The sequence below is a fragment of the Mastigoproctus giganteus genome, chromosome 4, assembly GCF_048544385.1.
Source record: "Mastigoproctus giganteus isolate SK-2022 chromosome 4, ASM4854438v1, whole genome shotgun sequence".
NCBI lineage: Eukaryota > Metazoa > Arthropoda > Arachnida > Uropygi > Thelyphonidae > Mastigoproctus > Mastigoproctus giganteus.
The window spans coordinates 35602674-35618851 of record NC_143578.1 but is presented as its reverse complement, the minus strand read 5'-3'; the positions used below and the strand labels follow the sequence as shown (position 1 = coordinate 35618851).

The 16178-nt window shown below is 34.2% G+C and overlaps 1 protein-coding gene across 2 annotated transcripts in view; it reads right to left on the bottom strand.

The window, feature by feature from the left end:
• Positions 1 to 16178, bottom strand: part of mib1 (E3 ubiquitin-protein ligase mind bomb 1) — a 501099-nt gene that overhangs the window by 99770 nt on the left and 385151 nt on the right. The window contains exon 14 of one of the 2 annotated variants that reach the window (XM_090372633.1): positions 4287 to 4376. The exons of the other annotated variant lie outside the window; for it this stretch is intronic. Coding sequence (XP_090228759.1) covers positions 4287 to 4376 — 90 coding nt within the window. The remainder of the gene's footprint in view (positions 1 to 4286; positions 4377 to 16178) is intronic. 2 annotated transcript variants of the gene reach the window in all.

The following is a 16178-nucleotide window of genomic DNA, read 5'->3' as shown; positions in this document are numbered from 1 at the left end:
GGAAGCATGTACAGAAGGCCCTCAAGCCAAATCCAACTGAAAGCCTTAAAAATGTTGAGAACTACATCAGTTTCACTAATTGTATGGAATTTATCCACAGATAAGTAACATAATCCAAGATATAACTAGCATATTGGCACTAATGGAATTAATATGCACCATCATTACCTATATAGGTTTTCAAGATGTGTAAAGAGTGGGCAGTTTGTGGATTTCTCTTACTATGGAAAGGATTGAAGCAAGAGCAACAGGACAATAACTAGAAGGAAAGAAACTATCTTCCATTTTTAGAACCAGTTGGATATGGACAAATCACCATGCAGAAGGGGAAAACACCAATGGATAAGAAAGTGCAAATGGTTACACAAAGAGCAACCAATTGCAGAGAAATGCCTGATGGCATTTCTCCACTTGAAATGACTTCTAGACACCGAGATTGCTCAGAATTCTTCAAATCACACTGTAAAAAAACTGAGGGAGGCCTTGTGTAGAACATGTTCATTACAGAATGAGGAGATTTACCAAGATCATTCATATAAGATGTAGAGGGAAAGTAAATGTTTTAATACATTACTTTACCTTTAGATGAAGATGCAATAGAATAACTAAGATGGTGAAATATATGCATATAGAGAAGTTGTGGCCACTGATTTTGGCAACAAAACAAGGGACTCTACAAGGGATCAGTGGATAAGTTTTCTTCTCGTGGACTTTTAAAACTGAGTTGGGATTTATTTATAACTTGTGCACAACTATTGTAAGCTTTAGTGTTGACAGAAAACTAAGCTGGAGATTATGATGCAAGTTAATTGTGATGTTTTATTCTAACCTAAACGGTCATATCACAAATTTTGGAATTTCATGGTTTAGGTAAAAGACAAGGGTTTAAGACGGAATGGATTTCCTCCCTTCAAGAATAATTTCAGTAACATGGTGTAACAAACGATATGATCATGAGATATAAAACATTAGTTCAATCAACATGAGAATAGCTAGGGCAGAGGCTCCATTGCAGACGAGACCTGAAGTAACTAGAGGCATCTGAAGGATAATTAATATAGGACATCTCTATCACCTGGATCCACATGACTAGAAAAATGAAATCACCTGGCATGATAATTATTAAATTAAAATCACAAAGGAAAATTAATTCAGTGTTAAGAAAGTTAGGCTGGACAGAATTCAAGTTTCAATGCACAAAAGGTGAAAATGGTATGAATGATTTGTCAAGCTGGGAGAGCAATAGAGAAAATAAAGGAATTTGGCAGAATGGAGTAAAGAGAATTTGAGCCAAAAGAGACCAAAAATAGGAAATATCTGACATGGAAAATATCAGAGTAGATATATGCACAAGTACCACTTTTGAGACAGAATGAATCATAGAATAAAGGAGGTGAGTTATGGTTGTCAAAAAAGTAAGTGCAGCTGAGAAGACTAGAAAGTAATGATTATAAGATTATAAATTAAAACCACATTTTCATAATAATTTTATTCCAACTTATTCAATTTTCCAACTTGTAATCTAGATTTGAGTACTTTTTAGCTATTAGTTCAGTAAAAGTTTCACAATGAACATAGTGGTTGAAACTTATTCTGGAAAAAAGTGGCATATAAAAATTTCCCAAAATTTGGTAACAGTACAGATGTAAAGATTGGGAACCACTGCACTAGAACCGTTTCTTGCTTTATTCCTCCACTTTGGAATTTTAAAATATATAAAAAAAAATATTTTTTTTCTCCTCCTTGCTTAATCATATAAATTAATATATATTTCTTTCCATTTTGTTTCCCTTCACTGCTTTTCCTAACTGCCTTTGTCATTTCCTCAAAATACAGCTTTCTTACAGTCTTTCAATTTTTGTCTTTCCATATTTCTGCTCAAATATTGTTATATTGTTCAAATATTCTTCTACCCGTACTTTGTCTTTCCACACACAACTCAATAATTGCTTACTGCAAAATATTGTTCTCTCATCTGTCTAAACTGCATTCATCTTTCCTACTCTCCTATTTAATTTTCCATCAAAATAATCATCTTTTTGCATTTACATTTTGTTTCTCTCATCATTAATTGTGAAGAATCATGGGTATATGGCTATGACCCACATACAAAGGCCCAGTCCTCTTAACTGAAGACTTCATCTTCTCAAATAGACAGTTCTATGGCAATTGTACAAGGTCGTTTGAAGAAAATGCCCAGAAAAGTTGGCTTTCATTTTTCATCATGATAATACCCCTGCATTCTTGGCACGTTCCATACAAGAATTTCTTGCAAAGCACTCCATCATTGTGGTTTCCCATCTGATGTACTTGCCAGATTTAGTTCCCTGTGACTGTTTTTTTTTTGTTTTTTGTTTCTCAAGTTTAAAGCCACTTTGAAAGACCATTGCAGAAATTATTCAGAATTCAACATAGGAGCTATTAGCAATTCCAAAAGAAGACTATTTGGAATGCTTCCAGAAGTTGCAGAAGTAATGGAATCAACATATCTAGTGTCAAGGAGCCTACTTTAAAGGAGACCTGCCTGAACAGCCAGTAAGCTTCATCATTTCCCAAATATTAGTTGTCCCAGAACTTTTTGATAGCACCCTCATATAATGCTTTATGCAAATTAACTCTAGGATTTCCCCCTTCTACATTTTTCATTCATAATTCACAGATCTTGCAAGTTAACTCCTTAACTTTTTCATTTTCTTCACTTTTTTTTTTTTTTTTTTTTATTTAAATTTTCATTGTAAAAGGGGAATAGGAGTAGATGGCAGTATAAAAAGCAGAGAGTACAACAGGACAGAAAATAGACCTTAAAAACAAACATCCTGTGACAATGAAATATTTCCTGGTCTTCCATCTTATTGCACCCTAAAGTGATAGAAGATTTTTAATTCTTTCTCCAAGACTTATTCCAGTTTTCCATAAATCTTTCCTTTTCTTATCTTTCCCTAAACTTTAATAAATAGTAGTAGCTTTCTCATGTTCTTTATTTTCTCTCTCCTCCATCATTCCTCTGCCATTTGATTTTTGTCAAACTACTTATGCCTCTATTATATTCCACATCTCTGCCAATTTCCCTTCCATCTATAAAAATTCTCACACTATGTGGTGCAGAGTTTTGCAGCTTTTTCCAACTGATTCCTTATTCTGTACAAATTTGTTCTGCCATTTGTTTTTAACAGGCAATGACTCTATTATATCATCAAATAGCTTTTCTATTGCTTCTGGTAAGTACTGGACAAAAATTTTGAAACTACTACTTTAATATAAAAACTTACCATAATTTCTACCGAGAGCTCAATATAATCAAAGCACAGATTTTAAGAGGCAGTTGAAGACTGAAAAATTCAACAGACAACAACTGTGGGTTTTAACTATTTACAGAAAGTTTGAGAGGTGGAATAGCCTTTTGTTTCTGCAGCTATTCCTGTAGAAACTAAGCACTATGTGGCACAGAGTTTTGCAGCTTTTTCCACAACTGATTCCTTATTCTGTACAAAATTGTTCTGCCATTTATTTTTAACAGGCAATGTTAAATTTAATCATCCTAAATCAAGCCATTAATGAAGAGAGAAACAATGCAGAAATCCTGATATTTAAGGAACTCTATAAAACTACTCTATTTCAGTAGCCTGATCAGTAGATAGCACTCATATTAGCTCCAGTATTATATTTTTTAGTATCTTAAAAAAAAAAAAAAAAAAAAGAAAAGAAGCAAAGTCAAACATTCTGTGATAATAAGCAAGGTAGACTAATCAACAAACAAATATCCTTTCATAAGCAGAATTACTGCAACCAATAATGCTCCATAATTTTTTTTTGCTTCCAAATTTTTGTATAATCCTGTTTATCAACTGTGTAACAAGACATTATTCTCATTACTCTGTGCAAGACTTTTCACCCTTTTTCCATCTAAGATCCTGCTGTTTGCCATCTGTAATATGCAGTAAAGTTCTATTTAATCAAGTAGCCCTCTTACTGTTTCTAATACATATACTGGAGATATCGTTCCACCTTGTAAAACATGCAATAAATTCCAAATTCACAAAATGATGCAGAATATTTTGTGAAGAAATTTTTTTAAAATTTGATAGTTACTTAGGTATGTTTTTGTATACTAAAAATGTAGAATCACATACCTTAACATCATGAAGATCACCATATTTTCTAATGATGGCTCAAATATGCCATAGCACAGATTCCAATGAGGTTGTTCTAATCAAGATATCCTTATGGGACCGAAACATTTAGTTTTAAATTTGGGAATATGTGACGGAAAATGAAAAACTTCTTACCTGTTTGGTGGTGGCATCTGGTTTGTGGAGACTTTTGCTGTCATCTAGGCCTGAAGTAATCCATTTTTCGTGCATATTCGTGTTCATGTCCTTAAAGTGTCAGAACTTATTTTAACACTAATTTTAACATTTAAAAATTAAAATTATTATTAATGGGAGCTGATACCAGTATGCATTAATGGTAAAAATTTGGAAAAACTGTACTGCATTTTATGCATTAGGTATGTTTTTTTGTATATTTATTTCTTTAAATATTCATTCATATTAAAGTTTATTCATAAAAAAAGACATTACTTTTCTTTAAAAAAAGACTGTCATTACATTCTAATCATCATCAGTAATTTTATTTCCTCTGTAAACACACCAACATTGAGCATATGATCTTGTTTGGTTTTAGTTTTTTTTTTCTTTATGAAAGGTATTAGAACCTATAGTACTCATACTTAGTGCTGTGTATGGGCTGAAGGTGAGAAGAGAAGATACTCACTGACATTAGACTTGAATTTCTGAAGATTGTAATTGTCAGAAAATACATGTGAAGGAAGGCTATTTCAAAGAAAAGAAGCAGAAGGGATAAATGAGAAAGAGAAAAAGTTAGTTTTGTGATTTTGGAGTTATATGGTAAATAAATACTGACTGGTAGTGAAAAGGCATGCAGAGGAAATTGAACATCTATGAAATAAAGAAGAGTGGGTCATTAATTAATCTGACTGCCTTCTTTTGAATAGTGTATAGGAGCTTGAGAGAGGTTTTAGGAGCACCATTCCAAATGAAGGAACAATACTTCGTGACATTCGAGGTTTGTACAGAGTCAGCAGCTGTTTAGAAGAAAAGTAATGCCAAGAGTGAAAAGCAAAACCTAGTTTTCTGATGCAGAGGGAGCAATATGTGATAAGCTTATGCCAAGAGAGATCAGAAGTCAGGGTAACCTCCAAAAAAGATAAGTAATCTTGTCTATAAATCTGAGTGTCACTGAAGATGAGCATAAGATCAGTAGACATTTTTTTTTGCAAGAAATAGGACTGAGTTTAAGAAGAATGATGTTAACTAAGTTTTCTTTGCACCACTGGAGAAAATTTGCACCACTACCTATACGTGAGAATTTAAGGAATTAGTGGTGGATATTTGGGGAGTTTAAAGCTGTTTGTGCAGAGAATGTTTCTCAAACTGCAAGTTGGAATATAGTGTACTATCTTCCGTAAACCTATAGATTGGTTTTCCAGTCAGTGGAAGAAGGTGGTTAATACAAGAGAGAGTGGGAACACCAATGTTAGCTAAGAAGTTAGAAGCAGAGAGCTATCTACTATGGTGCATAATGGCCTTTAGCTGGCGTTGTGCCGTAAAACATCCAACAACATCTACTATCACCCACAATGAGTGGTCAGAGAGAAAACATGCTATCCAGTTGCAAAAAAAAAAAAAAAAATCCATAACAAGGGAGCTTGTTCATAAGATAAAATAAAGACAGTTTCTGTAATGTCTATGTCCAAGGCATCAAAAGCTTTGGAAATGTCAAGATCAACTACCTGAATTTCACCAAACATTTCCATTGAATTTGTCTAAAGATGAGTAACTTTAGCTAATATATTATCAGCAAATTGACACTGACGGAATCCATATTGGTGATCATTGATCAGATGGCTTTCTCCATTACTCTGAAAAGAGTAAAAGTTAAGTGCAATGGGATGATAACTGGAAGGAAGGGATTCATCACCCTTTTCAAGAAATGGCTAGATATGAGCAAATTTCCATGTAGAAGGAATGACATCAGTGGAATAAGAAAATGCAAAAAGGCAATGGAAAACAGGAGCAAGCTCGAGAGCATACATAGGTTTTGAAAACAAGTGGAGAAATGCTGTTGGAACCAAGAATTTTCTTGGCATCAAGAAAATTCTAATTGGTCTTCTTCTTTGGTATAGACTGGTGAAAGTTGAGTCTCAAAGAAAGGAAATCAAAAAGTTTTCTCAGTTATTTGTAGAGTTGGAGATTGATAATGGTTTTAAGCTAGAGAAGATCAAAGAGAGGAGATTCCAGATTGGGAAAGGCTCTGAAAGAGTGGACACATGCAGCAACACATCCACCTTTGAAGAACAAGGAATCATAGAATGAATAAGTGTGGCAAGTAGAATATGTAGGGGCTTGAGCAATCAATAATTGTGATCCTGCCAGAAAATGTTGGTGAGTTGATGCCACAACAGCTTCTATGGGTGTAATGCACCAGACTTATGATTAGGAAAGTCATATGGTCTATTTTTGTTTTTTGATGTGAAACCTTTGCACCTAAAGTTAGTATGATTTAATATCTAGATCGTATGTATAGCTTAGCTTAATATGATTTAATATATAATTTATTTAATAAATTAAACAATGACTCATCATTTTAAGAAGTAAAAGACATCCATGACATTGTTTTTATTTATGATATTTCTGAATGTGATGTTTTCGTGGCTGTATATGAGCATTCTGAAAGCTGTGTGAAAGCTTTTTCAAATTTGATTATTAAATTATATTGTGTTGTTTATTGTTGACTTGTTTTCTCTACTGTTTCATACTGCTGTAACATACATACTGCTGTTTACAGTCAGTGTACAGTATACCACAGCATGAGTGCTGTTGTAATTACTTCTGTAATTAATCTTGCTGCTTTATCTGTTGGCTCATTTCCAGTTATTCCTATGTGTTGTGGGATCTGACAAAATCTGATATCAAAATTTGGTTTTATTAATTTAGCAAATGCTGTATGATTCTGGCCATTCATTCATCTTTTGTTTCAGAAAATTTATATTGGTGTACTGCTGCTTATCACTAATGCAGATTTTATCCAGAATGCTCACCGATTAGCATTTCTGATATACTTTGTCTCTGCTCTTGTTTCTTTCTCACTTGGCTCCAGTACACTCTTTATTTGATTAGAATTTGGAATGAGTGGGAAAATGTGCAGAGGCCATCAGTATTGACTGTTCTACTGCAATGAACTTGTCATTAATTATCTTAACCATTTAATGTTAATACTTCTTGCTGAATAATCAAGTATATATCAAGTTTTGCTAATTGTCGGTATCTGTTCCAGTCGCTTTATCTATTTTCCATTTAGAATTTCTAGGGGGGTTGGCTTGTCATCTTTTTCATCATATTAATGATTACTGGATAGTAGTCACTATGAAAAAAAAAAAAAAAATAGGAGAGCATACAGACAGTTCCACTGGTGAGCTACTTCCTGAGGACAAGTGCATATATGTGTTCCATCATTTAGTAGAGTGAAGATGTTCTGTTCAATCAGTTGACTTCTGGTAACTATTTATATTTCCCCATAAGAAGGAGGTGTCCATTTAAATATCCGAGTTTGTAATATACACCATAAGTAAATCTTGGGCCCATTTGGCTAGTGATTCATGAGGTGGAATTGTTACTTCTGTTTGCATTTCAACTGAGAATCTTGTTTGTAGTGTGTGTGTATTACGAAGGTTGGCTCAAATCTTTTGGTAATATTGTCCTCTTTGCTTCTTGGTAGATAACTCTGTCTTTTATTTTGTATTTTTGTAATCCTCCCCCCACCCCAGTGTTCATATGAATAGGTCTTGTGGTTCCCACTGCAGTTTAGGCATTTTGGATTCTGAGCTGTACAGTCTTGATTGGAATGGCCACAAGACCCATAGTGTGAACATACTGCCACACCATAGCATGCTATTTGTGAATAACCATATTTTGTGCATTTGAAACAGGGGAGATAATTTGAGATTGTCTACTTTAACAATTCAAATAAACAGCTTTCACTGATTAGGTGGTTTAGATGCATTAAAGGTTATGACAAATTTCAAGTTAGTGTGTGTCTTTTTCCTTTTAATGATGAATTCTCTACATGTCTAATATACCTTGATCTCATAGTTCATTCTTAATCTCTTTCTCGGTAACAGTAAGGCAGTCTAACTTACTTATGACACCTCGCAACATATTTAGAGTGTTATGCTAGAATAATGTTACTGAGATACCTCCACAAATTTTCATTTGAAGTAGCTATTTAGAGTGTTATACATTTGCAGCCTCTATTCTTAAGCATTTGACATATTTGGAAGGTCTCAAAGCATTCAAGGCAATTGAATGAGCAAAGGTAACAGTTTTCCCATTAGTCACTCAGTAGTTGAGTGAGTAATTTAAAATGTTGGAGCTTGAAGTGATTCTCTGTGTTTGTATCTTTTTGGATACTATATCCAATCCTTCAATTTTATGACAAACTTGGACCATCTCTGGATCTGCTAGTTGACAAGTTTGTATTAGTCATTGTTGCTCCTTATTTCCATAGGAAAGAGTACTTTTCCTCACAGGTTTCCAGCCACACCACACACAGACACAGGAGTGGTGCTACCTGGTGACAATGCAGCTGTGTAAGTTAGTGTGTTAATAGTATTAGTAAAGTTATTAATCAAAACAAAGTTGTCTTTGCTTTTTGAGGCTTTCTTTATTTTTACTTTGAGGAGCTTGTGAGAAATAAAGAATTTAAATAGAAAACATTAATTCAAAATGGAGTTTCTTTGATTCAAGAGTTTTCTGTTTCTTTGAAATTGCTTTATAATTGCTTAATCACTAATTCTTGGAATTCAGAGCCTTAGCACAAAATTTAAAAATATAATCAACATTTTTGAATAGAGCTAATTATGGAAGTTCAACTACAAGACTGAATAATATTTGCTATTTTATTTTAACAGAATTCATTAGCTTAGAGTTGGAAGGTTTTCTGCAAATGAAACTTTCCAATGGCTTTTAAGGTTATAGTTGCCTGTATATCACTTTTTATTTCTTTATAAAATAAGAAATTGCAATCTGACTGAATACCTTATTCTTCTTTATCATGATATTAGGAAATTACTTTTAAATAATTAAAAAAACAAAATTTTTATTTTATTACCATATTAGATAGTATGAATCAGAGCTGTAATACTCAATATGTTCTACGTTGATAATAATATTAGTAAATTAATAAGAGGAGTTTACCTCAATATAGTACATAGAACACTTCCGTATGATACCCTCCAGAAATTAAAACGGAAAAAACGAAAAAAATCGACAACTTACCGGTACATTAAAGTAAAATATAAATAATTAAATAATCAATTTAACACAATTCAAAATCAATTTAAAACAATTAAAATTCAAATTAACGCAATTAAAAGAATTAACGAAAATATTCAAAACGAAAATCGTTTTGAATATTTTCGTTAGATTCTTTTAATTGCGTTAATTTGAATTTTAATTGTTTTAAATTGATTTTGAATTGTGTTAAATTGATTATTTAATTATTTATATTTTACTTTAATGTACCGGTAAGTTGTCGATTTTTTTCGTTTTTTCCGTTTTAATTTCTGGAGGGTATCATACGGAAGTGTTCTACGTACTATATTGAGGTAAACTCCTCTTATTAATTTACTAATATTAATTTACTAATTTATTAACATATTCACATTTACTGCTAAAAATTATTTAAAAAATGGAATAAGACCTTATTGAACAATATCCAAATATACCACCCTTAAAAAAAACAAAACAAATTTACTCTATCTATTAGCTTAATTAAATTTTAAAACATAATGAAGTTTATGAAATTTACTTTTAATGGTGTGTCCAGGATAATCTGGAAGTTACTGCAGTGATGGGCTATTTACTATAACTATTCGTGCAAGATATTTGCCGTTAATGCATACTGGCGACAATTAACCCTCCAGCTGGCCATAATTTAGTTTTGAAAAGGAAAGGGGGAAAAAAAAAAGGTCCAATATTATTATTTAAGATTGTTCATCATATAAAGTTTGAAAATATTATAAAAAAATATTAACATTACAATATATATATACACACACACACACACATTTTTTAAAAATTAAATTTAATAAAAATACTACTTCTTTCCCACCAGAAATATGCAATTATTTTTCTGATGCTATTTCAGGCCAAACACCATTGGTATTAATTCTGAAAACATATAAAAATAGGAAGTCTTTTATTATTATTATGCAAACATCACCATGATCATATTTAACCAAAATGGCATTATTTCATTTTATAATGATGAATCTGCGACAAAAGGTCATCTATTAATTGTACTGTAATTGTACTGAAAATTACACCTAATAACAAAATAATCAAACTGTTTACATTTTAACAGATGTAACGATAAGTAAAAACCAGAAAATGTTATAATTTTGTTGTGCACTACAGATTGTTGAAAATTAATGTAACAACTTTAAATGAAAATAATAGCATGTAAAACATTTCCACCTTTAAATGATTTGTCTGCTCTATGTAGAAGATATCAGTTCTATTCAAATATGATGTGCTCTTTCAACAACAACAAAAAGGTGATTTTATATTGGCATCAGTTTCACTCTGCTTGTGTTAACATAAGAACAATATGGGATCCATCTCAATTGTCTTTTATTCTTATGTAACACCACCTACATATTCATAATCTAATCCTGTCAAAGAATATCAAATTCAATGAACATTTTCTTGTTTTTGATACACTTCAGGAGCAGAATAATCAGGAAGGTACAGGCTGTGCAAAAAAAGTTGCATTAATTCCCTCCCCCTGTTGTTGAAGTGTGTTGATATTCTAACAATTGTAGTTTGTGTAATGCAGGTGTGTGCACTTTTAGGTTCTTTAATGACTGTTGTCTCCATACACCAGAGAGGAAAGAATAATAATGAGCATATGAGCTCAGAGAAAGATCACATACCAGCAAAATACCAGCAGAACTGGATATGTTGAGGGGAGATAAATAAATAAATTATTCTGTTTATACTGTAGGATGACCACATGGTCAAAGCCGTTCACAAGATAGAAAGAAAGAGAGAATACAAGAAACAGCAACTGTATTTAGCAGTCACAGGCTTAAATCACAGTTACTCTAAGTATGTGTACTTATGCATCCTGACCACTTTGCCACAGCAGATCTCTTGCCTGATCAATCTAATTAGCTACTATGATGCAGTGACAAAGGAACTAGATGCAAAAAATAATTCTGATGTAGTATAATTAGATTTCAGTAAAACTTTCGAGACTGTTTCACATGAAAGACTGCTGTACAAATTGTAAATGTGGCACTGGGGAAAGTTACTGCTATGGATAAAGGGATCATTGAGTGGTAGAGAGAGAGGGTGATTATAAATTCGCACTGCTCCTCTTAGACTAATGTCATTAGTGGAGTCTCTCAGGGATCAGTGCTAGTATGCGTACTCTTTCAATATTTATTAACGACATTTATAAAGACGCATCCAGCTTGGATGACACAAAGGTTGGAAGAGTCAGGAATCAAGGCATACTACTGCACAAACAGAAAAATTAGGCAGGTAGGATGAGAGTTTGTTTGTTTGTTTGGGGTTTATTAGGTGCATCGGCATCTGTGGCCACAGTGTGCCAACAGGTAGGATGAAATGTGGCAATCAAGGTTTAAAATTGATAAATGCAAGGTACTGCATATGGGTAGCAATAAACCCAGAATAACATACCATTTGGGTAGTACCACACTCAAGGTGGTGGAGAATGAAAAGGACCTAGGGATAACTGTATAGTCCAATATGAAGTTTTCTGAGTAGTGTAGATAGGCTGCTAAGACAGCTCATAGGGTTCACTCAATGATATACTAGAATTCTGCCAGCAGGGACAAGGAAGTAATTATCCCATTGTATAAAGCAATGGTTAGGCCACATCTTGAGTACATACCAATCTGGAAACCTCATTTTAGAAAGGATATTGATCTATTGAATCAAGTGCAGAGAACAGCAACAAGATTAGTCAAGGACACGAAAGGGCACTCATACTAAGAAAGACTTCAGTTTTGCAAATTGTAATGCCTGTAAACTGGGCATATGTGAAGAGACCTGACTGAACTGTTTAAGGGTTTAAATGGATTGAATAAACTAAATTCTGATGGCATCCTTAGTTTTTGTCAGATGACATACATAAGGGTATGTACACTTAAATTGAAAAGGGATGGTTGCAGAATAGATGTGCCAAAATTTTCTTCCAGTGAGAGTATAACTGTTGAGTGAATGTTGCTGATTGATTGTTGGAACAAACTACCAATTGGTAATTTGAAAGAGGATAGTTTGAATAAATGTAAAGGTCAGAAAAACTGTTAAAGGGGATGTACAAATGAGGCGTTTTTTTTGGGAGGGAGAGATGATGCTGAATTAAGCTTGCTTCTTTGAATTTATTTATTTCGTATGATGTGATCAATACACGAAGGAACCAGTTTTTTCTTGCTTCCTTCGTGTATCGTGGCCGGGATATCCAACCAACCGGTTGGTTCGGCACCATCGTGATATCCAGCCCGAGGCGGGAATCGAACCCGCAACCTTTGGGTTGCCAGGCAGGCACTTTACCTACCCGGCTAGCCCGGTCGGCGCTTCTTTGAATAATGTGTTGCTACTAACTCTAAAATGTTGAAAGACATTGAATGATTTCACTGCAAGATTCAATAAGGATCACCACCAAAGACGACAATATTATATTGGGAGAAGAAACTTTTTGAAATTGGTTTCACAAAGGACAGACCAAGATTGGGAGAACTATCAGTGTGGTCACCCCAATGTGCAAGCATAACTGCATGTATGGAACATTTAAGGAAATTATTTTGGGAATGGTCACAGGAATATGGAGTTCCCATGTCTATAATGAGAGGTCACATGAAAAAAAAAAAAAACTTTGGTTTAAAAGCACACTGCCCTGCATTTGTGAATGAATTAAGTGCTGTTTACTTGCAGAAACAATATAAAGCTTGTGAACATTTTCTCAACATGTTTTACACAATTCCTGAACAATAAACAATAATTTCCTTTAAGTGTGCAATTTTCTTGGCACAAAAAAGCAGAAATGTTTATTTCTGATGCAAGAAGAACCTGCACTTCATTGAAGAACTGGAAAACAACCTACATGTAATGTATGGTTGCAATGTCTTCTGCATTTTTCTTTGAGGGTCCTGTCAATCAAACTTAAGCATTTAGGACTGCGTGATCATGTGTGGTTTCAACAAGATGCCATTCCTGTTAACAAAATTCCTAAGTGAAATGTTCCAAGAAAAGTGGATTGGTTGTGAATTTCAGCATTTGTCCATGTCTCTTAAGTGGCTACTCTGAAGATCAGATCTATCATCATGTGATGATGCTTTATGGGAATTTATCAAACAAAGTATCACAGAGACATTACCATTTAACAGAACTGAAAGATGGTATCTGAGATGATTTTTGCACCATAGTGCTGGCAACATTGTGTCGTTTCTCACACTGCACATGAAGATGTATAATCCTCTGCTACAAAAAAAAAGGTAGTTCTCACGCACATAACTTAGAACAACTGTTTTTTGTGACTTGTTTTTCCAGCATTAGTCATATCTCCATATCTGTCAGTTATCATTTTCACTGCAGACAACCCCAATACATTCACTGCAATCAACCAATACAATTTATTTTTCCTGGGAGTAATGGGACTTTCTGCACACCATGCAGTGTTCTCCCCAGGATCTATCAAATGTGTGCACCGCCCAGTGAATTTAACTGACTGCCCGGCTAAGATTTAAGCGATTCTCGTGGTATCGTATGGTACTGATCTTGATCAATATTAATTCGAACATACTATGTGATCGAGGTCAATGTGACAGGAGCATATAATGTTAAATTATGCAATTAATTTTTGCTCTGGATTGGTTAAGTCACATTTATAAATAACAGAAAATTTTATAATATTGTGAAGTATTACACTTTCCCACCCGGCTGTATTTTCTGGGGAGAACACTGCCATGTATACAATGACTAATGAAGTTTTTGGCATATATATATATTGAGAAGGGAACTTTGTTCTGTAGATATCAATTTATGCAGAAACACTACTATTTAAGCAAGTTCTAATTGAATAAATAATGATATATAATCTGTTTCGCAGAACCATTTCATCTACCTTCCAATAAGGATGAAATATTCACATAATTATCTATGCAGCCCTGAATGGTTTATTTTGGCAGTCTTTTAAGTAGAGAGAGAGAGAGAAAGAGATCTTTATTGCAACACAGATGATTACATAACAGTGTAGTTGCAACTACCCATCACGGCACAGTGGCCAGGGGTTAACAAAGTAATATGAAGGCAAGGTTGCCTGAATAAATCAAAAGGATAAAAGCATAATATAAAAATGAATAAGCTAATAATAATTATTATTAATAATAAATAATCAAGTATACTAGACATTAAGTGATTATACATCCCTTGGTTACAAAATACATAACATAGAATATACATTGGTTTCATGATTATATACATTGGATTGAACTGAATAATAGAGTGCACTGATTGTGGTCAGGTTATAATAGTGGAAGCCTTGGCTACCCACCACGGAGTATTCTTTTCCTATATTGTTGATCCTGACTAAACTTGTTCAAGCCGACATCTAGATCCTGGACATGTGCTAACATCTGCTGAGGAAAGAACCAGTCTGACAGGTGAAGGGGTGTTCGAAGAGGGCATAACTGTGTAGTTATGCGCCACTGGGATCCTCTATGCACAGTTGTCCCAGAAGGAAGGAGAGGCGATGAGGCTAGTCATGAGCTTGGCCGTAATGACGAGTCTCCTTTCATCAATGAGCCACGTAAGCCTTGGGATGTCAAGTGTGTTGGCCATAGCGGTGGTGCAGAGCTGGGGAGGTAAGTTGAATTGTGGCAAGCCCACTTGAGGAGCCAGTACTCGGAGGGGAACACTAGTTTGGTGGTAGAGGGAGATGCCAATCTCCAAATCTCTGAAGCATAGAGAAGTGGGGGGGGGATAAACTATTGTTGTGATGTATCTGACCATGGTAGATTTGTCTGTTGCATGCTGCAGGTGCTGCTTGCATAACCATTTCAGTATGGCAGCTTGCATGAGAACCATGTCTACATGTTGGCCAAACAAAACCTTTGGGTCGAACCTGATCCCTAGGTCAATGCGATTTTGAACAAGTGGGATCGAAGCTCCATTGAGGGAGGAATGGATTTTTATTGGGTTTTGTTTGAGCGAGAAACCCATGGTTATATGCTTATCAGTTGTAGTTGAACTGGAATCCAGCAAAAACAATTCCATATAGAACTGTTATTTTTTGATTTTTTTTTTTTTTTTTTTTAGGAGCATTAGCAACTAAGGCTATATTGCTCCGGGATATGCGGTGGTCATTCCTTGACCTTTCCGCATCCTCCGTATTTGGTGGTGACGGGCTCGAACCCCGGTCTAATCAAGAAGCGTGTGCTACGCACTGCTGCTCCTTCCCACCTGGCTACGGAGGCGCCATATAGAACTGTTGATCAGTTGTTAAGAAAGTGTGTGATCCTGCTCTTTAATACTGTTCATGAAATATGTGACTGTACACAAACTCATATTTCACATATACTTGATTGCAGCCAATGCAGGTAACAGTAAAGTTTATTTAGTATGCTGCTCCAACCATCACTCTCAGATGCTCTAAAATATTCAGTGCTATCATTAAATTACCTTCCTGCATTATAGCAGGCTACTAATGAAATGAGGATTCAACATAAAAAGATACCTGGCAGATACTGTGTGGGAAAAAAAATACATTCTCTACAAGACAAAATTTACTGGATATGTTTGATTTTAAATTCTAGAACTTTTTTTTTTTTGAAAAGCATGCACTCTATGAAGTGTATAAACTGCTGAGACAAACAACATGATGTAGCTGAGTAGCTGGTGCAGGAGAATGTATTTGAATTAACCATGGTCCACATTACTGCTAAATATCGTAATGATTGTATTCCTATCACATTCATTAGTTGCAAACTTTTCTGATTGTGATCATGCCAGTGTATAAATGTAACATAATACAAAAATTTTCACAGCAAAACTGAAAAAATTAACAGTATT